The sequence below is a fragment of the Poecilia latipinna genome, unplaced genomic scaffold (genome assembly GCF_001443285.1).
Source record: "Poecilia latipinna isolate Pla-1442-1.1 unplaced genomic scaffold, P_latipinna-1.0 Scaffold646, whole genome shotgun sequence".
NCBI classification, from domain to species: Eukaryota; Metazoa; Chordata; class Actinopteri; order Cyprinodontiformes; family Poeciliidae; genus Poecilia; species Poecilia latipinna.
In genome coordinates, this window is record NW_015113262.1 from 77,978 (window position 1) to 99,885 (window position 21,908).

Here is a 21,908-nt window from a genome sequence, read left to right on the forward strand (position 1 = left end):
GGGCCACACTTTGGACACTTCTGTTTTAAGACGTTTGTTCTTGGATGATGATCTGTAATATTGTTGCTCATATTTAATCTGCATGTCAGGAAACTACAACCAGGCACTCGAGGACTTCCAGGAGTGTCTGAAGCTCCAGCTGAAGCACCTGGACCCGGACAGCCGCCTGCTGGCAGAGACCCACTATCAGCTGGGGGTCGCCCACAGCCTGAACCTCCAGTATGCCCTGGCCATCCAGGCCCTGAACAGCTCCATCTCGGTCATCAAGAACAGGCTGGGTGAGGCGCCGCCCACCTGCCACCACAGCAGATCACCACGCGGAGAGCAGACCTTTTAGTCTGACGTTGTTGACCTTTCAGAGAAACTTCAGGAGATGATGGACAAAGCCGAGGATCCAGAAGCTCTGGAAGACGAGAGGAAGGAGATGGAGGAGCTGAAGGCTCTGCTCCCAGAGATCCAGGAGAAGGTGGAGGACGCAACTGAAGGGATGAAGAGCAGCGCTGAGGAGGCTCAGGTGAGCTGGGAATGAACAAACTGCTTATTCTGGGTTTTTCTTTTTAGTTCAGGGCATCTACATCCTTAGTCTTAAATTTGTGTCTAAAATTACATTAAATTCCCCAGAAAAAAAAAAAAAAACAAGTTAGCCTTAAATACATTAATCACAGGTATTACATTCTGTTCCAGAATTATTTCATCTTATATTCCATGTAGCTTTTTTTTTCCTTATGCTGTTCAATTATGCAAAACTTTGATTCACATGCAGACGTCTGTGCTTAGAGGCACTTGTGGCTTCCGCTAACATGCTACTAATACACAATTGAAGGCTAGCTAGCGTGAAGCTGGCCAGCTTTTTTACATCGATCATGGGTAAGTGCAAATTTATAACCAGTTCTCAGGCCAACACATACGATTTATTTATATGTATTTTAAATTCTGCTCCTAGCCTTACAAAGTCTTTGAGCTGGTGAAACCCTGCAGAAGCTCTTTCAAAGAAAGAAATAACCTACCAAGATGTTGCTTATATTCTGAATACTTGATTATTTGGACCAATCCACAGATGATTAATCCTCATGTTTGCCTTCTTATTGCTGACAGATGCTCCACAGCTCCTGTTCTGAGTTTTTGTTTGCTTTGTTCCCACCTGTAGGACGGAGCCTCCAGTTCCTCTGCTTTGCCTGATTCTACCGTCAGCCCTGCTGACTCTTTGTCCCGTCCAGCAGTAAGTCTGCTCCTGAAATAACATGGACAAAACATTCACACTGGGAAACAAGATATTTGAAGCTTCTGATTTCTTAAAAACTCACTTCCTGTCACTGCGAAAAGCTCTGATGTAGGCCAGGCATTAAAACCCAAACAAAATACAGAGGAGGTTCCTGAAAGGACCAAAACTCTCATCGGTCAAACATTGTGGAATGTCCCCCAGATGGCCAGCAGGGGGAGTGTTATGATCTAACTTTAACTTGAACTAGTTCTGGTTCGTTTCTCATTTGTCCAAAGCAAAGTTAAAGGTTTCAGTTGCGTCTCTTACTGCCGAAGTTTGTGTTGTTTTTCCTAACGGCTTTTTGTCTCACTTTCCAACCAGCTGCAAAGCACCAACAGCACCAGTGAACATCCCCCCACAGTCCCAGTGTCTGATATCTCCCACCTGGTCAGAAAGAAGGTGAGCGCTCAGACGTTTGACGGTGACCCCGGTGTAGGTCGAGGACCTCGGCTTCCTTTAAAGTAGTTTTTTAAAGGAATTCCATCCGAAAGTTCAGATCGAACTAGAACAGGAATTTTGGGTTACTTCAAGGAATAATGCAAATTCAAACATGCAGTTAATGATGATGGTACTCTCAGTGAAGTTATAAATTGCCTTTTTATATGATTTTTATTTTGTAAACCTCTTACTGCCTAAATTTGTGTATTTGTTTTTTAAAGCATTTTCTTGCTGTCAGGTGGATATTAAATTAAGCAGATTAACATATATTTAGCACAATATGTAAAATTTAGAAATGGGCTCATTCCTGCTACTAATTGGCCAATTCTTGTATGTGTAGAATATGCATCAATTGGCATTAGTGGAACCCAGGTGCCGTTTTGGCTGCATTACAGTAGTTTGATCTTCAGCAATAGGCTACATGATGTTTTCCACAGACCTACTGAAGAGATCCAGGGTCTGTGACCAATGGTGAGACTTGGTTCCTTTGGGGACCAAAATTGCAACATTTGTTAAATTTTTTTTCCACTGGTGTGGTATCAACTGCACCAAGAACCTGAAGGAAACACTGAGCACAACTTGGTGTTTCACAAACTTTAAACAGATGAAGTGGTGTCAAATTCAGAATTTATCTTTTGTCTTTGGTAAAAGACCACAAGCTATTTATTTATAAATTACCCAGAATGCCCTGTGGTATGGTGGCCTAATTTTTCTGCTTCCTTTCAGAGGAAACCAGAAAGTCCGGTAAAGGAAGCTGTAGTGAAGAGGGTGAAGCAGGACGACGACCAGGAGCCCCGCACCAACAAGATCCACAAAGCTAACGGAGAAAACATGGAGGTGGCAAAGTGACGAGTCCTTAGGCTTCCTTCCACTTTCCTTGATTCTCACTGTCCAAGAATATGAAGTAGACTCGGCTCAGGGGACGCATCTCTGAAGTTCAGAACTCCAATGTTCAGGTTTGGCTGCGTAAAGACCACGACCACAGAACCTGGAGCCTCCTCACTTGTTGCATTTTAAGGCAGTGAAGCCAGACTGGTTCACATTCTCCTGGACAGCTCGCACACCGTGTTGCTGCTGTTGTAAATATGTTTTTCTAAACCTTTTTGTAACCTGTAAAGTTAATAAAGACTGTTGGATGACCTTTCTTCCTAATGATCTGATTTGACTCAGGTGTTTCAGGAGACATGACACCAGGCATGTTAAAGGTAAACTGGTCGCAAGAACTTGAATTCATGCTGGTTCTTTTCCAAATCCTAATTATAGCATTTTTTTGCTGTCATTGGCAATAAAATGCTAATTCTAGCTATTTATTGCCATAACAAGCAGTAATGGCAAGTCTGTAATTTCAAATAATGTAGTTTGAGTGAAAGTGAAATTCAGAGGTTCAAAACCAGGCATCGCGAAGCCAAATGTTTGGCTCACGCCTGGTTCAAATCATTAATTATACACCTAACCTAGCTCTGAGGTGTACCTCGCTTCCAGCACAGTCTGGGCTTCCTCTCCTTGGCTCGGATTGTCTCCAGTGGATTTTTGAGTGGGCCAATCAGTGAACAGCAAAAGTAGCAAACAATGACGTTGATTTTCTGCGCTGTTTTAGGATTGTAGTCTGCCTGTAGTTTTAGCTTTGACAGCAGATTAAATGAGCCAAGCCAATTTACAAGACATAAGAAATACCTGGAACCACAATAAGATTCAACTAAACACTTGCCCTTTAGTAGGTGGATTTTATTAGAGGCTTCAAAAGAAGGGGCTGAATACGCACTTAGACAAGTTTTCTTTTTTTTTGTAAAAACATGAAAATCATCCCCTAACATTTTATAATTAGGGTTGCACTACTAGGTGTTGGGTCTGCTAAAGCACAGTGAAATACATTGAACCCTAAGATAAACTAACATTTTTGTTTTACTGACACAGCCTGAGTAAGTAAAAGGGGCCAAGAACTCCAGGATTAGAGTTTAGATTTATGGCCTGAGCTGAACTCAGGCAAAAAAAGACAGATTTGCTAGATGTTTGGGCTCTGGCTTCTGGGGAACAGAAAAGCCAAAAGAGAACGTGCGATATGAAGTAAAAACGGCACTGCCCTGCTCTTACCACACATCCCAGAAGATGCACAATGGACTCACCCTGCGGTGGCAACAAAATGGAGCTAGAAGATGTAAAAACCAAAGCCGAAAACGGGAGAAGTTACACTGCTTACACAATTTATAGTCTGTAAATAAAAGCAAAAAAGTCTTATCAGGTTTACTTTGGACTTCTAGTTCATGTTAATTAGTTGGGATGGATCGATGCTTATGGGCTAGTGTTGGATTTATAAGGCCTGATCTAAACTCCAGCTAAGATCACCTAAAATTATAACCAAGATCTGAGCTAAAAATGAGCTTAGTTACCTACAACAGTCAATCTGGAGCCTTTCAAACCGGACAGGACGCGTCTCTGAAAACACAGTTAGCTGGAAAAACGCAAACAAAACTCCAGCAACAAATCTTAATCTATTTTAAATGAGACAGACGACATTAAAATGATAGAGAAAAAAAAATGTCCCAGACTTGTTTTTGTACATTTCCATATACTTCCTAAAGTTTCCAACCTATAGAAAACATTAGTTCTAGTGTCTTCTTGGAGCACTTTTATTTCGTAGAAAGGCATTAAAGAAAGCGAAAACATTTCATTCTGCAAAGTTGAGCTAAAAACAACCCTGTAGTCTCACACAAAATAAAGGCAGCGTTTCATTTTTTTTTTCTTTTACAACTGGCCTAGACAATGTAAAGAGGCTTGGAGATGAAACACCACAGTAGTCAAGATTCATAGTGAAACATATCAGCTTGTCAGGAACCAATTTTTATTAATATCATTATTAATGTGTCATCAGCATCATCAATGAAATGAGTTAGTCTGTTTAAAGCAGAATCAAGTGTGCATTCATTGCCCTTCTTTTCTTGATGAACACTTCAGTTCAACAAAGCGAGGAAGAAAAAGGAAGAGGGTGAGGAGAGGGAGGAGGAGGGTCAGAGGTCAAAGGACTGCAGTGAAGGAGGAAACGCAGGGAAAACAACGTCTGGCAGAGCAGGAATCTCCCCCTTCACTGGGATATGATTGGTTTTTCCCTTGTGCAAGAATGACGAAAAAAACAAAACAACAAAAAAACCCAAATTTCAAAATGGTGCTCTAAAAAGAAAAGATGAGACAGGAAGAGGGGGTTGCTTGCTGGGATGTGGTGTTGGCTGTTTTTGTTGGATGTTTTGTTCCGTAAAGCCGTGTTAGGATCTGGTGCAGTCGTCGTCGTCCGAGGTCTGGCTGCTGCTACTGGTGTCGGACTCAGAGCCCTCCTCCACATGCGCCTCCGCCACACTCCTCCAGGGGGTGAAGTGGAGGGTCACGCCCCGCGTCCTGGGGAGAACCCCGTTTCTCTGCATGCCGTTCTTCTTCAGCTGGTAGAAAGCATAAGTATTTGTAAGGAAAGTTTTCATACTTTTCCAGCACCACACTTTGCAGATAACACTGGCCACAACGGCCAAAAAAGTTGTCTGGGGTTTTTCAACTGTTTTGGGGTCATTTTGATGAAGTGAATCAATTTGGTTTTGCTCAATCAGGTCAACTTTCTGACCTATGGAGCAACATAAGCATCAAAATGCATGACTTGTTCTCACATCTGGAACGGTTTCCTGAGAATCTGGGATCAGCGAGATGGAGACGTAAAGTTCAATTTACCCTCATCTGTGTTCATGATTCAATTTACAGGAATCCTAGTTTATAACATTTCATTAATGCACTGTCTTGGTAAACTTTTTCGGATGAGAAATATTAACGGAAATGAACTGATGATGTCACTAAAATGTCATTGATTTAGTCAGAAGGTCGGATTTCTCTAAAACAAATCAGAATAAAAACCTGACCTGATTGAGAAAAATGGATGTGATTTTTGGATTCAGCTGTGCAAAATTATCCTAATTCAGTTGGAAAAAAACAGAAAACTTCCAAAAAATATTTTTTTGTAACCAAGTGCAGTAAATACAAATGAACTAAAAAAATGATAAAATACAGCTTCAGTTCACTACATACACAATGGAGTATTAGGGTCACGCCAAGAAAAAAAAATATTTTTATAAAATTAGCAAAACAGAATCATAATATTACAAGAATAGTCATGACATTATGAAAATAAAAAGTCAATATTACAATTTTATTCTCGTTATAGCTGAACTTTATTCTCATAAAGCTACAACTTCATTCCGTAATATTATGACTGTTCTTGTAATACAACTATTTTTGTATTATTTCGAGTTTATTTTTGTAATAGGACTTTAATCTCATAATTTTATTGTCATATTTTTTCTTAGTATGACTAATACTAGGTACTCTTAAGATGGTTACTCTGAGGAAAACCATCAGGAAATTCAGTTATTACCTTAAGAAATCTATCGGGGGGGAAAAAGCATTTAAGTAAAATGTCCACTCTTGGCTCCCGTATTAATCCAACATTAAATTCTACTTTATTACCAAACTGTACAGTTTGAAAATCAAGCACTTTCCCAACCTTGAAAACCCCCAATTGAATTTCAATCATTTTGAAGGATTTCCTGCCCCCATATGAACCCTGAACGAGGAAAGCAGAACGATATCTGATTGCATTTTCTTTTTTCTCACAGTCCTCACCTGTTCTGTTTTAGTTTGGAACTCTCTCAGCTCATCTTCTGTCAGAGGGAGGAAGTTGTCGTCGTTTTCTGGGTACTCCTGCCAGCCCATGGCCTTCAGCAACCTGCACCGATCCCCAGCGTTAGTTGGATGCGCCCAGAATTTGTGCGACTCAGAACCAGTAGTCCGGTTTTCCTCACCTGTGCTCTGCCTCCAGGGAGCTGGAAAGGTGTTCAGTGTCTGAGTCACTGAGGGAGTAGGACAGGCCGTTCTCGTGGCACACCTCCTCGCTGTACACTTTGGGCTCCGGGGTGCTGCTCTCACCCTGGGGAGGAGAGCAAAACAAACAAACGCATAAAACATGTTAACAAAATCATAATACATACGGTGTGATACATTAGAGCAAAAAAATTTTGTTTTGCAAACTTGGGTCCCAACTAGGTTTGTCGCAATAAACAATAAATCAATTAATCGCATGATAAATGAAAATTAGCGACCTCATTTTAATTTAGCGGCTTTATCGTTTCTTCCTGCCTTTTTCTACTGATGACACTGGATGAAAAACGGCTCAACTCCACTGACCGCTCCGCTCACCTCCTCATTTCCTTAGTGGGAGGAAGGAGTGAACCACTGCATCAGGTAGTCGGATACGAACATCTCTATCTAAATGTAATGATTATTGAAGGGCAATAAAGCATACAGACTTCATAATCTGCACTCTTCTGGTTGAATGTAGTTTTTATTTCCACTTTGGTTTCATGCTGTGTTCAATTTTTATTCAAGTTCATTTTTTGTTAATGGAGGCTGAGAGTCCGTCTTATTTTTGGTTTCTGACTGTTTTGTTTACCAGTTCTAGTGTTTAGTGTTCTTTTGGACGTAAAGTGTATTTATTTTTGGCAGGACATCACTTGCATTATCATGTCATTACCATTACATCAGTTTAAAAAGGTCTTCAAACAATATTATTGTTTATGCCAATCATTTCTGAGACAATTACTCAGCAAAATTTGTTAAAACCAGATTTTACACAATACTGCCTCTTATTTTCATTCATATCTCTTAAACTTTTTTATCACCACAAAATCCACATAATTTTACAATGGAAGGAAAAGAGCGACGGTTCTTAACCCCCGTAGGTTTGAGCTGGCCGCCTCACCTCTCCTGACGTTCCCGGGCTGCTGCTGGTCGTCAGCTCTCCGGTGCCCTCGTCCTTCAGAGTTCGCAGGAACTCGCTCTTCCGGTCCGGACCGCGGCGCATCAGCTTCAGCCTGGAGGGAGCGATGTCTATGGGGGGAGTCGTGCTGGAAGGGTGCTGCGGGGGGTAACAGGAAAAGTTTAGCGTCTTTGTCCAAAATGACACAAATGTCCGCCGCTCATCGTTTCTGACGGTTCATTTCGCAGTGTGCCGGTTCTCAGCTTTGTGTTTCAGAAGCGTCAGGTGGCTCAGCTCTAACCTCTTTCTGGGTGTTGTGCTGCGGTGCGCTGACTGGGGTGCTGGGTTTGGCTGCAGAGACGGGGCTGGTGAAGACTGAATCCCGGCCTGGCATGTGAAGGCCAGACTTGGTGATCTCTCTACCACCGGCTTTCCACTGGGTGCTCTGGAGAAGACCACAAGTCGCTTTATTTATTTATTTTTATCCTCCATTTTCACCACATCAAATATTTCCGTCAGCTTTAGGCCTCACCATATATGTTTTGTAAAGATTATTATTAGCGATAAGTTGCGGAAACGGATCATTACAACCTCAACTGGCTCAATAACTGATAACAACAATATGAAGCATCTTGATCCAGACATAAAAAGAGCTTCATTAACTCCTCCATTTTCATCCCAACACCAGACACTGTTCAGAAAAAAACCTCTATTGAGATGTTTTGATGAATCTCTGCTGCCCCATGTGGCCCAAATGAGCTAAAACCTAAAACCTGTTTACCCTGAAGGTAGAGGCTTCACTTTGTAAGTAAATAGTAACTAATCCTGAGAGAAAACAGCATGTAAACTGTCAGAAGCCAAGTAGAATGTCGGCCTCTTCTGGGGCCCCTCTGCCCTACCTTGGTGGGGGCCACAGCAGGCTTGGGGACCAGGTTCTTGTAGACGCTGGAGCCCGTGAGGGGAGCTTTGCTGCCGTTGGTGGGCAAGGTGCCAGCAGTGGCGAACCCTGCAGAGAACGCCGTGCCGGAGTCCTCCTTGGAAACCTTCTTGATGACCAGCATTTTGGACACCATCTGTTTGCTGACAGGAGGGTTTTCTGGAACAGACGCAGGAGAATTGGTGTTACCAGCAGAAACGTTTGATCGCTGCGAGCTCGTCTCCACTAGAGGCTCTCGTACCCCACACCCCGGCGTGGGGAGCAACTGTTCGCATCTGAGTGCCAGACTTTCCAGTTGTTTCAGGGTTGAGGGAGGGCTGCAAAAAACAAAAAAACAAAAACAAAAAACATTTTACATCCGGTAAAAAAAGAAAAAAATTGAAGTTAGCTTCTAGTAAATTGGCATCCAGAACTCACAAAGTCCTCTTCTACAAAGTTCAGCTTGTCGTCCTTGCCGTCTTTGCGTTCCTCGTTGGGGAACTTGTCCTGGTACGAGGTTCCCTTGCGGGGATGGAAGTTGCCGTTGCGCTGCCGGTGCCCCCCCTGCCTGTCCCTGTCGCCTCCGCCCCGTTTGGGGTGGCGCCCCTGGTGGTGGTGGCCATCCTGGGCGCCGCCACGTGGGGCTCCGTGCCAGTTGGGAGCTTCCTTCCAACAGGAGCCCCCCGCCAGTCCGCCGTGCCCACCCTTGGCCACGCCGGAGTCCACAGAGTCATGCCTCAGGAGCAGCGAGGGCTGCTGCCAGCCATCACCTGAAAATACGTCATAAACAAAAACACATTAGAATAACAAACTGTCCTGGTTTAAACCTCCACCAGCTATAGTTTATAACATTACATAGCTGAATCCAATATTTTTTTTTATTGTACAAAGTTCATGCAGAATAATAAACCAACACAAAGTTGGACATAGAAGTGAGGTAGAAGGCAACGGATACAAGATTTTACAAAAACGTTTCCATTTAGCCTTTATTTTGATACTCCTACATTTAGTTTGAAAAGTCCACAAGTTATGAGTTAGAAAGGCCGAGTCACAGTGCAGACCCAAGCTCATTTGAGGATATGGAGAAAAACTTTCAAATTGATCCTCTTCATCTGGTCTGATGCTTTCTACTATTTGCTTTTACTCAATATTTTTATTATTTCTCTGCTGTTTGGAAAAATAATTTTTTACTTGCATTGATCAATAAAGTAATCTTAGATTTTGACTGAAATTGAGGTACTTTTTCCCCAAGACGAATGGGCAAAAATTTTAGTCTCCAGAGAAAAATTGGTTGCTATAGAGACACTCCAAAGACATCCGAAGCAGAGATTCCTCTAAACCGGTTCAGAAGTGTTGATTAAAGGACTGTTCTCTACTAACACTAGAAAGCAGGGCTGGGCATTTATAGCATCATTGATCATCTATTGTGATAAATTTCTTATGATTGTCGCTGCGATAAATTGCAATTAATCCCGTTTGAAAACCTCCAAAATGGTCCGTATTGGTGCACTTTGTTCTCCACCATTTGTTCAATGAAAGCATCAATAAATCTGAAAATATGATTAAATGCTCAGGCGCAACCAGTTCTATACAGAAAACGGCCACTAGAAATAACTTTTTGGCCATTGTTTTGGCACCCGCTTTAGCGCAGCACCCACATACGGCTCGTGCAGCGCCTACCTGCTTTATGTGCCACAGATTAAACGTGATTACATTGAAATGTGAATGCTTTTCAAAAGCAATATTTGTGTTTGTGGGGCTATAATTGCTGTGACACGCAGTCACAGTCGCACAGCAACCTAAAACAGAAGTAGTAAATAGTTCTTCTCGTCACTTTTATCGTTATCACAACAGCACCGCAAAGCACCGTGATAAAACTACATCGATATCGCCCACCCCAAGATGGAAGTCTGAAATAAGGTCAGTGATGGGGTTACCTGCTGGAGCACGCAGGGAGCCGTTGTTGAAGAATCCATCAGAGGAGTTGTGGCGGCGGCGGCTCACAGCAGGTCTGGCGTCTCTGTGGTGGTGAGGCTCACCTTGCTTGTCAAGGTTGGCAGCAGGGGACTGAAGGACGACAGAAAGGAAGCGTCAGTCAACCAGGAAACACGATCCAACGACATTTTCTCTATTTTCTCCAGGATACAGTAAAAAAAACGGTAGAACAGAGAAGGTGAACCTCTCTGAATATTCTTTAGGAGGTTTTGATGGCGTGTAAACGTTTATGATCCATCTCAGCAAAAAATAAAAAATAAAAAAAATCTTAGAACATTTGAAATGAGACAAAACAAAACTAACTCGCAAGTAACTTATTACCAAGATGTAGGAGCTTGTTTTAAGTCAATAATTCCTTAATATTGATTTTTAAAAAGTACTAATTCCACTTGCACATTATTTCATTAAGACATTTTTCCCATGTTACAAGTAAAATTATCTGCCAGTAGAACTAATACATTTTCAATCAATATTAAGAACTTATTTAGTTAAAACAAGCTCCTCCATCTTGCTAAAACAGCTTCTTGTAAGTTATTTTGTTTTATTTCAACTGTATTAAGATATTTGCACTAGATCAAAAATACTTGGTAAGATTTTTTTTTGTTTTTGCTGACTGTGTAATTGCTTTCCTTTCAAAACAATGTACCAAGTTAAAGAGTAACTAGGGGAATCTAAAGTAGAGCAGGAAATTAAACAACTAAAAGTCACCACACACACCGAAAGCCAGGACCGCAACTACTCTGATGTAGCCGAACCATCGACCCGTTGTTCTGTGAAGTCCGAAGGTCAGTTCAGATTACGTTCCTCAGCACACGCCCGTCTGATCACTTCCACAACATAAAAACATCTTCTGGGGAGTAAACTAGAGTTTCAACTTGTTATGTGAACACAGACGGGTGGAAGAAGTCAACCCAGAGGTCAAATAAAGTGCCAAACAGTCGGGAACAAAGAGCAGCTTCCCGTTTCTAATATTACGGCTTTAGGAAGTCCGACCACACCAAACAGCAGCCGAAGAACTGGTTCTACAGCTTTAAGTTACAGCGCTTCACACGACCGGTCTCATCCTCTGAACTTCTTCACATGCTGTAAAAATTACAACCGCAAACCTCGGCGTGTTTTATTAGGCCTCCGTCTGATTGCCCAACACAAAGGAGTGAGTGATCGTAAAGTGGGAGAGAATTATACACAGGTTGTAAAAAAGAAACAACAAAAAAAAACCTCTTAAAAATCTGAGACGTGTGGCATGTATTAGATTTCAGATTTAGTAGAACCAGTTTTGCTGCAAGTTTTATTGTCTTGCTACAAATTCCCAATCTGATTTCTGTCTGGGCTTTGACTGAGCTGTTGCACCACGCAAATATGCATTTATCCCCAGAACCAAACATGGAGAAGCAGCGTACAGCTTTGACGCTCAGCAAATCATAATTTGAACATTGACTGATATATCTGATGTATATTTGCTTGATCATTTTTGACAAAATGCAATGTTTATTGCTCGTTTCACACCAGGTGACTTTTTGATTTGTTTCATGGTGTAAAGCACTTTGAACTGCTTTGTTGCTGAAGTTTATTTGCGATGTAAATAAACTTCATAAAATCCACTGAGGTTTGTGGTTGTAACATAAAGGTGAATAAAGTAAAAGGAGTCAACATCAAGGACAAAAAGTTACAATTAAAACTTTTTTTTTAAATTTGGCAACCATACATGCAGAGCAAGAAAGCACCAACTACAACTACAACAAACCTGTTGTAGTTTCTGTTTGATGCATGTCCATGTCAGAAAACAAATCTTTGCACTCAGTCAAGTTTAAAGCCTGGTTTTCTTCCACTGTCTACCTCTAAACACACAGACCGTGCAAGGAAAACACTTTTTAATACAAATCCTTTGGTAAAACAGATCATGTTGTTATTTCGCACATATTCTGTGCAGTAAAGCCATTCTGTTCTATTTGACACAGAACCACTCGATCAAGGCAATTCTAACACAAAAATGAAATCTTTCCCAACAACGACTCGGAGATAACCGAGTACTGAGCCTGAGGAAATATGAAATCATGTTCAAATACTGTCATTAAAACTATAATTTAAGGTTTTTGTTTGCAACCTCAGACACATAACCGAGAATTTAGATACGGTTGTCTATGAAAAACTTTGTTTATATATTTCTACAGTTTTGTCTTATTTCCTGCTCTTGACTGAGTTGTTCTTTCAGTAAATGGCCTATTTTGAGACTAAACTAAACTCCAGTTAATCAATAACCAAATGAGCTGACGATTATTCCAATAATCACAGTTATTCAATTCAGTTCTAATTGGTTGTGGAAATTCTACATGAAAACAGAAAAAATTATGTTTAACTAGCCTTTTATATACATGTTATAAGCAAATATGTCAACAGGTCTTTATAACATTTTGACCAAAATTACTGAAAGTCACAATGGAGGGTCTGAAGAGCCACACAAAACACAAAAAAAATCTATGAAGTCAAAAGTAGCAAATCTGATGAGGTCTAAACTCAGAGTACAACATTTGACACGTATGCATGTTTCCCTTATTAAAACACCAAAAACCGTTTTGAGGCTCTGCTGCACCACAAACTGATTGCAGTCATCAACCGTGAGGGGAATTTATCTCTGAATGCAGACACACACTCAGATCCCAAGATATATTGGAGCAGTGTGTGCAAAACCCCCCCAATCCTTTCTCGCACACACACACACACACACACACACACACACACACACACACACACACACACACACTTCACTACCTTGGCAGGCTGGGGTGTGGAGAAGTTAAGCCAGGCAGGGACAAAGTCATGCTGCGCCATTTAGGTCCAGTGTTTCTGGTCAGTGGATGGAGGCATCAAACCTCATGGCCAGGATCTACAGAAACAATCAATTTCTGGGGATTAAATTCAGGAAAAGATAAGATTCATGCTTTATTCAAAACGCCTCTGATGGTAATTTTGTGTTGGATCAATAAATGATTTGCAGAAAAAGGTCTCAAAAAGGGGAAGTCAGAAGCTATTTTTAGCAGGAAACAAAGCGGGATGTGCTGCAGCTGCGCCTGTGAAGTTGATAATCTGACAGCTTGGTTGTAAACACACGGTTTAATTTAGCTCTGTGATTCTTTTACCAAAAAATACTTATGCAAGACATTTTCTTATGTGGTAAATAAGTCTTTTTCATTGGAAATGGACGAGTAGGAAAACATAAAAGTTGCTGAACCACTTCTGGTTAGCGCCGGGCGATGTGACATAAAAATTAAATCTCAGATTTTTTTTGTACCAGATACGATTTCCTTTCTAACCAAGAAACTACAAATGACAGAAAACATTTATTTCATTCATCCTGTGTGAGTTGTATTAGGGCTAGGCTACGAAAACTTTTCTTTACGTACGACAATATAGTCATAATATTAGCAGAACAAAGACGCAATTTTACCAGAACGTCTTAAAATTATGAGAGAGAAAAAAGTCGTTTTAATGACAAAAAATGCTGAATAGTTAACGTTCTTTGTTTGTCTTATAAAAATATGACTTCATTCTTGTAATATTGTGACTGTAATCTTGCAATCAAATAAGGAAAAGATCTCAGTCTGCCCCTTATATTCCGTCGTAGAGTTGACCTGAATGAACAGAAGCTGTAAAAGTATCTAGTGAAACAAGATGGCCGCCTTGGGCAAACCAATGTTACTCTGACCTATGGGAACTTGAGAAAAAAAAAATGCAAATTTTCCAAAAATTAAATCTTCAAAAACGATTAATTGATTTTATTGATTAATCGGTTTCCTGGAACCGGCAGTTTCTACAGAGCGGAGTCACGCGCCAGTAGCTGCGTTTCCATTACAAATGTGCGCAAAAATATTATTGATAACTGTGTCCTAAGAACGATATCAAAATCACATGTGAATGAGCTTGCTCACAAAATCAGTGATTAAAAGAAACACTCCGTGCCATCATCATCATCCATCCACTTGCTGTCGTCTTCTTTGTCGTTTCCGTCAATAGTAACATTGGGTTGTCAAAGACGCAAAAAAAGAGTTTCTGTTTTCCAAAATATGCTAATTTCAGAAAACCACCTCATGCCAGTACAAAAACTTGCCGTGTTTCAATTAAGCGGATTAACTTTCACAATTCCAATTTGTGCAATTCTACGGTCAAAGGAAACGCAGCTAGTGAGGTGTAACCTGAACATTACCCCAGAGTCTGTTGCTCTGAAGTCCTCTGCCTCCTCTCACTCTCTCTGGCTGGGCTCGGTTCCTTCAGGCCTGTTGGCACTGATCACAGACGGCGCGCGCTGACAGATGGGAAGCGGCACAAAGAAACCCCCTGCTCCACCTCGACCAGGACAGTGCAGTCCCTTTCTCCAGACGTGGATCCCTTCGTCCAGGATGAAACAGCTGGAGAGGAGTCAAAAAAAGGGGGTTCTGCTGGAATGATCTGGAGCGTTGATCCAGAACAAAAAAAAAAACAAAAAAAAACTAGCCAAGCAGTGTGACTGGATCTTTGCAGCAGAAGAGCAGGAAGGGGGAAAACAAAGTCTAGAAGGAAGAGATTTTTTTTATTTCGAATGTGAATTAAATCACGTCTTCCACGCTCTTTTGATAAAAGCTCTCACAGTAACTTTTTTTTTTTTCCTCTCTCTTTCCTTTAGCTGACAAACTGACTTCTTCAATTTTGGAAGCACTTGCTCCTACTGTCGTGAAATAACAGAAACTCAAAACTTGATTGGGCTTAAAATTGATTGGCAAAAAAAAAAGACGACACCAGAAGTGATTTGTCCCCCCAAAAAAAGTTGAAAAAGAAGCTAGTCCCGTCTTATTTTCTGCGGAAGGAAAGAGTCTGCTGTGGAAACTGTGCGTCCTCGAACATGGACGAGGCTCGTGAAGCAGTCCCGCTTTAGCTCCAGGCAGAGGAAAGAGAGGCCGGTGATGTCCTGCCACACCGTGTGCCGGTTCGCTACAGAGTCGACGAGCCTCTCACCGGATCATTTTTAAAATCTACGCAGGCATGCAACGGAGAAAAAAAAAAAAGAAAAAAAAAAAAAAAAAAAAAAAAAAAAAGGATTCACAGACAGTCTTATTGGGAATGGAGGTCGCTGGAAGCCGCCGTTCACCTCATTAAACTGGCGGAAAAAAGACGCTCGAAAGAAAAAGATTCAGCAGACGTTCAAAGTCACATGACAAAGAGAGGAGGTAAAAAAAAAAAAGTATAGGCGCGAAGTTACATCGCTGTGATTTTCAGTTCGGGTTAGTGAATTTGAGATGTCGCTGAGCGAGTCATCGTAACGCCGGATTTAGCTTTGGAGCTCATGTAACCACATCTGGAAGATGCCCGTGTGGTTAGGTGTGCTGTTCTGACTGGAGGACACGCAGGACTTCGGCCTGATTTCATAGACGCGCAAAGTCAGAAAGCCTTCATGAAAGTCGCCGAGCGGGAACTGGGACTCGTCCAAGAACGAAGCCTGACAAAGGCTTGATCGCCGGCTTTCTCTGTTAGAGGAAGAGAATGCTGGGAAAACAGAAGGCGGAGCTCCGAGCGCCTGAGATGCTTCGGGGAAAGTTTCTTCTTGCCGACTGCTCACGGGAACAGACTGGATCTGAAAAACAAAAACAAACCCAGGATCATTTATTATGTCGGCAGAGGTTAGAAATGCAACGATCCGACTGACAATTTATTTTCAGTTTCATATGTCGCTAAAGAAACTCCAAAAAGTCCATCCAAGCACATGTTCTTAGTTTGGCTGCAATTGATGAAAATGAAAAATTTAACTTCATGAAAAAATGTGATATTTTGAGAGGAAGAGTTTATTCTTGGAGTTACAGATTGTCAGTTTCTGATGGGAATCTTGAAATTTTAAATCAGGGTTTGTTCAAATTTCGCCACAGAACAATTGGAGCAACATCAAGCACTTTCAAGATAAGTTTTAAAAACTTTGGAGATAAAAAACAGAACTAAAATGAAAAGACATTTATCATTTATCACTGTTTTTAATAATATTTTGTGATAGTATTCTATATTCTACAAGATGGGCAAGGTAAATTAAAATGTGACAAAATGTATTTCTCTCACACAAGCTGAACACCTAACTGGGCTGAGTAATTTAACAATAAATAAATAAATAAAAATCCACCAATCTCAATAATTTTGCTTAACATATAAAATATAAGCCAACCTTAATTTCATTTACACAGATCAATAAGTCTTCTGAGCCATTAGGAATAATGAATATTTATTACATTGAAACAATCCAAACAAATTGTGTTAAGGCTATTGACCTTCCTGTTCAAATTAAATTTACACACACACAAAAAAACCAGAAAACCTTGTTAAAAAAAAAAAGTTACATTTTCTGTCATTTGGCAATTGTAGCTGAAATAAAACAGGAAAAGTTTAGTCTGATTTAACTTCAGACGTAGATTAAACAAAAATGTATTTTAGTTGTATACAAAAATATCTGGTTTCAACTGCAAACGATTATTTCCAAAGTTAGGCTTTTAATCGAGCGTTGTATTGAACTTTATTGCAAAACTCTGCCGTTTGAATATCAACCACTTTCAAGGATTTCATACAGAAGTCAAACCCTTTGCAAACTGTGAAAACATCTAATTGAAATCTAAGTATTTTCAATGATTTCAAGCACAAACTTTTCAGTCACCTTAAAAGTTTGAATGAAACTTTAGCATGTGGACAAAACCAGACAAAATGTACAGTAAATGCTTGGCCACAGTGAAAAACAGCCAACAAAAAGTCAAGGTGAGACTTTCAAAGTTAAAGAGTAATGTACAATTTTTTTTAAAGAGCCAACGGTCCCCAAACACATATTAGATTGGTGTCATATCATATCATATTAGTGAGTATGAATAATTTTGAGTCCTGTGTTTACAATAGAAAAAATAAATAAATAAACAATTCAAAATGTGTCACCCAAATTCTTGTTCAACAAAAACAACAAAACTTATTTGACCTAAGAAAGTCAAATAAGAAGCACCAGAAGCATAAAATTACATCTAAGATAACCATTAGCAAGCAGCTACTACTATGAAATAAAACGTGGAACTGAGAATACATTTGCAGCTCTTTAAATCGAAAATGCAGGTTTTAATCAAGCATTTAGATTCCTATTAAATCCCTAGAGCTGCTACAAACAGCCTAAATGTGTGACATTTACCAAAAGACTCTAATTTAAGACGTGCTCAAGGAAACAGACGTTCAAAGACTTCTGCTATCATCTGTGAAGTTTTCATTTAGAAGAAACCCGACTGCTTAATCTCGAATTCGTCTCCAAATTGAAGGTCTCTTTCATTGAATTTTCGTGAAGCCATGTCCACGGTGAGCTTCACGCGCAGGGAGAGCCTGGACTTGCTAACGTATCCCCACTAAGCCATTACGTAAGAGCTCATCATCAATGAGTTGGCCGCGGACAGCACTTTGCCTCTCATACATTCACTTTATCATCGGTCAAAATGCACTTGCGTCAATTTCACAGTTAGAAAAATAGTTGAGCTAACAGCTCCTCGTCGTAAACAAACCCAATGTGCCCACGGAGATGCAGCAGCAGCCCAATTCAACAGTTAACGCGCACGTTTCACCGAGCTAACTGGCTAAATTAAATCATTTAAAGTGCTGTGGCATATTTCAGAGGGATAAATATTCCACAGCGTTCATTAACTAGTTGATAATAACCACAGGAACATAGCGCCGTCATTTATGTCCCACCTCCGCAGCTAGCAAACTGTCTACAAAACTAAGGTTCACGTTAGCATAGCAATTGTTAGCAAAGAGCTGGCATTAACTAGCCTGTTTAGTCGCCCGTGAAAACAATGAAGTATTTAGTAGGAGTAGGTGGGGTTAGCTGGCTTAGTCGACTTAAAATGTACTTACTATTGCAATAATGCATAAAACCACCAATTTGAGCAACTGTCACTGGCATACAAAAGAGGTAAACAGACCTGGCTTGGTTGGAACAACACAGTTTCAAAATGGCTACCTTAGCAGCAGCACCACACATTTATCAGCTTGCTAAGTGCTAGCGAGCTAACTTGCAGTGTTTTATGACGATAGCGCCTACCTTCTTAGAAGCAAGGTAGTCTCAAGTAGAGAGGGATTCCCATACACATGAACTCTGTGAACACAACAAACGCAACTTCTTTCTGTATCTGCAAACTTCTTCGAAAATCGGGCTGTCTACGTTTGTTTGGGTTTTAGGTGCGCGTACGACTGGCGCTGGCACTGAAGGGATTCGAACAGCCTCAAATGTGTTGCGTTCAAGAACTCTCGTCAGTATGCAACGGGCGGAAGTTTTAAACGGCTCGTCAACGGAACTTTCGGAGTGACACTACTTTTAAAAATGCATTCGTACTTATCTAATGGAACAAACGCATAACTGTGCCGGAAAAATTATACTAGTGTTCCCAAAAGCATTCAAAAAGCAAAGCGCTGATGATAGGTACAGTGAAAATGTGCAGCTTTGAATGCAGCTCAACGAGCCAGTCTACAGTCAGACAAATCGATGTCAGAATTAAGAAAGGCTTTTAATCGAGCACCGACGGGGTGGCGGGGAGAAAATGACCTCTGGTTTAGCTAGTTCACGTTAACTTTGGCCCTTTTAAGTCGTTTTTTTACAGTCGTTAAATTGGCCAGGGTAAACCGGTAGGAGGCAGCGAAGATACAGAGTTACAATTAGGTAACTGTGACGCCCATGCTTTATTCTGAAAGTTATTGCACTTGAATAGCGTTGTATTGCATCAGGGTTGAATGCTAGGTGAGCAAAACAACAGATTTATGTTGGCTAATAATCTAGATAATCTAGATGTGCTGTTTTTGTTACACATTTTCTTATAATTTGTAGGTCGAAATGCTGCGGTTTTCATCCGGAAGGAAGATGATATTTGGGGTAAGATAATGAGGCTTGTTTATGTTTTCATGCAGTGCCTTCTAAAAATAGCAGTGGACTTTTCCATATTTTGTCTATGTATTTTTATTAGGATTTAATTTGATAGACCAGTGGTGCCTAATTCTCAAGTGGAAAGTGGAAAATAATAGAAGGGAACCACAATAATGTGAGGATAATTTGTATTCAGTTCCAGCATCTATGTTATGTAGAATCCTATTTTGAAGCATTTACACCCCATAAGTCTTTCAGATAAAATATAAAAATAAAAAAAACATGTAGCCCGGTGGGGGCGCAAGTACGGCCTGGCGGGCCGTCAGGCTTATAACACACTGAGGGAAAGTGAAGTAAAGTCTGACTTCTTTTGGAAGGTGCTGTAAATAGTGGCGTGTTGGTCTTAGCGACACATATCACAACATGTGGTAACTTGTGAAACAGGAGTGGTGTTGATGTTTTTTCTGTGCCCTACCACCTAGCTTCCAGTGTGGAGATGCATCCAGCTGACACTCAGGCCACCTAGCTACACAACAGGGACCCCACTGCTGGTTCCTTCCCCATCCACCGCTTTGTTTACGCCGTTCGGACCCACATCCGGCAGCGGATGTCGGCGCGTCAGGCCCGCGAGCTGGGTGACCTCTCGTCTGTATCACGGGGATTCAAGAGACGCCTCGGCGAAAAACATGAGGGCCCTCGCTCAGGCACCCAAACCGGCTCTTTACCTAGGATTCTCAGGCCTCATCCCGTTTCTCTCCGCCCCGCTGTTCATGGCTGCCACCCAGTCCTTCTACCCGGAAGTAGCCTACGCTCAGATGGTGTACGGAGCCTCCATAGTGTCGTTCCTCGGAGGGGCCCGATGGGGCTTTGCCATCCCTGCCGGCAGCCCTGCCAAGCCAGACTGGATGAATCTGGGGAACAGCGTGGTGCCATCGCTCCTGGCTTGGCTGGCACTGCTCTGCAGGGACAATGTTACAGAGGGAGCCTTGGTGGTTATAATGGGACTGGGCCTGTCGCTGCATTATGACCTGACCCTGCTGCCGGGCTACCCCGCCTGGTTCAGAGCCATGAGGACCATCCTCACTCTGGTCGCCACCTTCTCGCTTGTTGCCACGTTGATACTCAAAAAAGTCTGCATAGAGAGAAAACTTAAGGAGGTGGAGAACTGAATAATGGGAGTTTTTTTTTTAAATTGAGCAGATAAAATTAAATACTTTCTGTATGACATATAGTCTCAGAAATTATTGTGATACACAATAATATTGTTTTGAGACTATTTTTAGGTAATATATCGATAATGGCATAATAATGCAAGTTTGCCCTCTCAAAGACTAATAAACTTTAATTTTGTTAAGAACACTTAACACTGGAACTAGAAGATATTTTAAATATCCAAAATTAAATACAATCAAAAATGGTAAATACAACAGAAATAAAAACCACACACAACCGAAAACATACATAAAATGGATTATAATTTCTCTATGAATAAAATTCCCCATCAAAAATATTACTAATCATGGAAATTGTCAAGCTCATTCTAACTTATCATGTAATTAATTTTTTGAAATGGCCTTAGCAGGCAGTCAGAAACTATTAATAAACAATCACAAATCTATATAATTTTTGAAAGCAGAATTTGACACTTTTAGTGTAAATGCAAATTGTGAGCAACTTTAATTAAAAAAAATAATAAAAATTATAACATTTTTATTCCGTGCTGTCAAATATTCTTCGTGTCTGGTAATCAGGGGTGAAGGTAAGAGGGTACGGTCGGGTACTGCGTGCCCCTAAAAGATTTAGCGGGGGTACGCAGAGATGGGAGCGGCTGTCTGCGGGAAAAAAAATCAATGAGTTCACTGTGCAGCCGTGACTGATTAGTTTTTCAAGAACAATCCAAAACACGACTTAGTCAGTTAATAAATAGCTCCCTTTCCCCATTTCATATTGTTTCTGAACTGTTCCTGCTTTGCTAGATCAGGGCTGCAACACGTCGATCGTGGAAGGTTTTGAGTCGATCTCGGCATTAGGTGACAAACTGAACGCCGCCAGGAGGCTGAGACCAGCACGTCCTCCTCTGATTGGCTTATGAAAACGTTCGTAACTTTAGTAAAGACCAAGAGCAACAAAAAGTCAACAAAACGTTTTCAAATTAATGACCCAACAAAAATAATAATCTCAGTGATTATTGTTTCATCAAGGTGTTGCGCAATTCTGTGCGTTTCGGTTCAATTACTAAAATAACTAGCAGAGCAGGAGCTTAAAATTAACTAATCAACCACCGCTGTGTTCATGAGAGGCTCATTAATAATCGCAAAAATAAATATCAAGCCTGAAAACCTGATATCATAACGGACTAAATGTTTTAAACATAATCTGTGCTCGGCTCCAGGAGCGAGCGGTTGCCTTTCTTCAGCAGGAACAAGAAGCTGGATAAAATTGGTAGCGTGAATCTTCACCTTCTGGCAGGAAATCCACAACATGGAGGCAGAGCAACAACAGAAGGGTTTAGAACAAATCCATTTCATGCCCTAGTCAAATCCCGGACATAAATCCAACTGAAACGATATGCAGCGAGACTTGGAAAATTTTTAGTTCATAGATGCTTTCCACCCAATCTGGC

General features: G+C 40.9%; 3 protein-coding genes across 6 annotated transcripts in view; 2 read left to right on the forward strand and 1 right to left on the reverse strand.

Moving 5' to 3' along the window:
• LOC106954312 (nuclear autoantigenic sperm protein-like) overlaps positions 1-2,851 on the forward strand; it is a 9,686-nt gene extending 6,835 nt beyond the window's left edge. The window contains exons 12-13 of the mRNA XM_015043705.1: positions 1,583-1,660; positions 2,426-2,851. Of these exons, the coding sequence (XP_014899191.1) occupies positions 1,583-1,660; positions 2,426-2,548 (201 nt within the window). The 3' untranslated portion in view covers positions 2,549-2,851. The remainder of the gene's footprint in view (positions 1-1,582; positions 1,661-2,425) is intronic.
• A 1,587-nt stretch (positions 2,852-4,438) lies between these two features.
• Positions 4,439-21,908, reverse strand: part of gpbp1l1 (GC-rich promoter binding protein 1-like 1) — a 29,712-nt gene continuing 12,242 nt past the window's right edge. Inside the window, exons 1-12 of one of the 3 annotated variants that reach the window (XM_015043708.1) lie at positions 18,470-18,624; positions 14,597-15,997; positions 13,165-13,279; positions 10,338-10,467; positions 8,839-9,170; positions 8,663-8,738; positions 8,384-8,580; positions 7,786-7,929; positions 7,488-7,643; positions 6,532-6,656; positions 6,353-6,455; positions 4,439-5,127 (exon numbers count right to left, since the gene is read on the reverse strand). In XM_015043708.1, the coding sequence (XP_014899194.1) occupies positions 4,957-5,127; positions 6,353-6,455; positions 6,532-6,656; positions 7,488-7,643; positions 7,786-7,929; positions 8,384-8,580; positions 8,663-8,738; positions 8,839-9,170; positions 10,338-10,467; positions 13,165-13,224 (1,494 nt within the window). In that variant the 5' untranslated portion in view covers positions 13,225-13,279; positions 14,597-15,997; positions 18,470-18,624 and the 3' untranslated portion in view covers positions 4,439-4,956. Of the gene's footprint in view, positions 5,128-6,352; positions 6,456-6,531; positions 6,657-7,487; positions 7,644-7,785; positions 7,930-8,383; positions 8,581-8,662; positions 8,739-8,838; positions 9,171-10,337; positions 10,468-13,164; positions 13,280-14,596; positions 15,998-18,282; positions 18,370-18,469; positions 18,625-21,908 lie in introns of those variants that run through there. The other 2 variants (XM_015043709.1, XM_015043710.1) reach the window with 2 other exon arrangements.
• On the forward strand, positions 18,753-20,512 carry LOC106954315 (transmembrane protein 69-like). Of its 2 annotated transcripts, none has more exons than XM_015043711.1 (3): positions 18,753-19,162; positions 19,250-19,294; positions 19,768-20,512. In XM_015043711.1, exons 2-3 carry the CDS (start codon positions 19,256-19,258, stop codon positions 20,452-20,454), a joined length of 726 nt encoding a protein of 241 aa, XP_014899197.1. In that variant the 5' UTR covers positions 18,753-19,162; positions 19,250-19,255; the 3' UTR covers positions 20,455-20,512. The 2 variants fall into 2 exon arrangements, with proteins under 2 accessions (XP_014899197.1, XP_014899198.1); XM_015043712.1 differs by having other exon boundaries at positions 18,753-19,084.

Bases quoted from the DNA above. Each gene is read 5' to 3' on its own strand.
- LOC106954315 (XM_015043711.1), top strand. From the start codon at position 19,256: ATGCTGCGGTTTTCATCCGGAAGGAAGATGATATTTGGG. The intron at 19,295-19,767 runs GTAAGATAATGA...CCTACCACCTAG, and splicing joins GAAGGAAGATGATATTTGGG to CTTCCAGTGTGGAGATGCAT.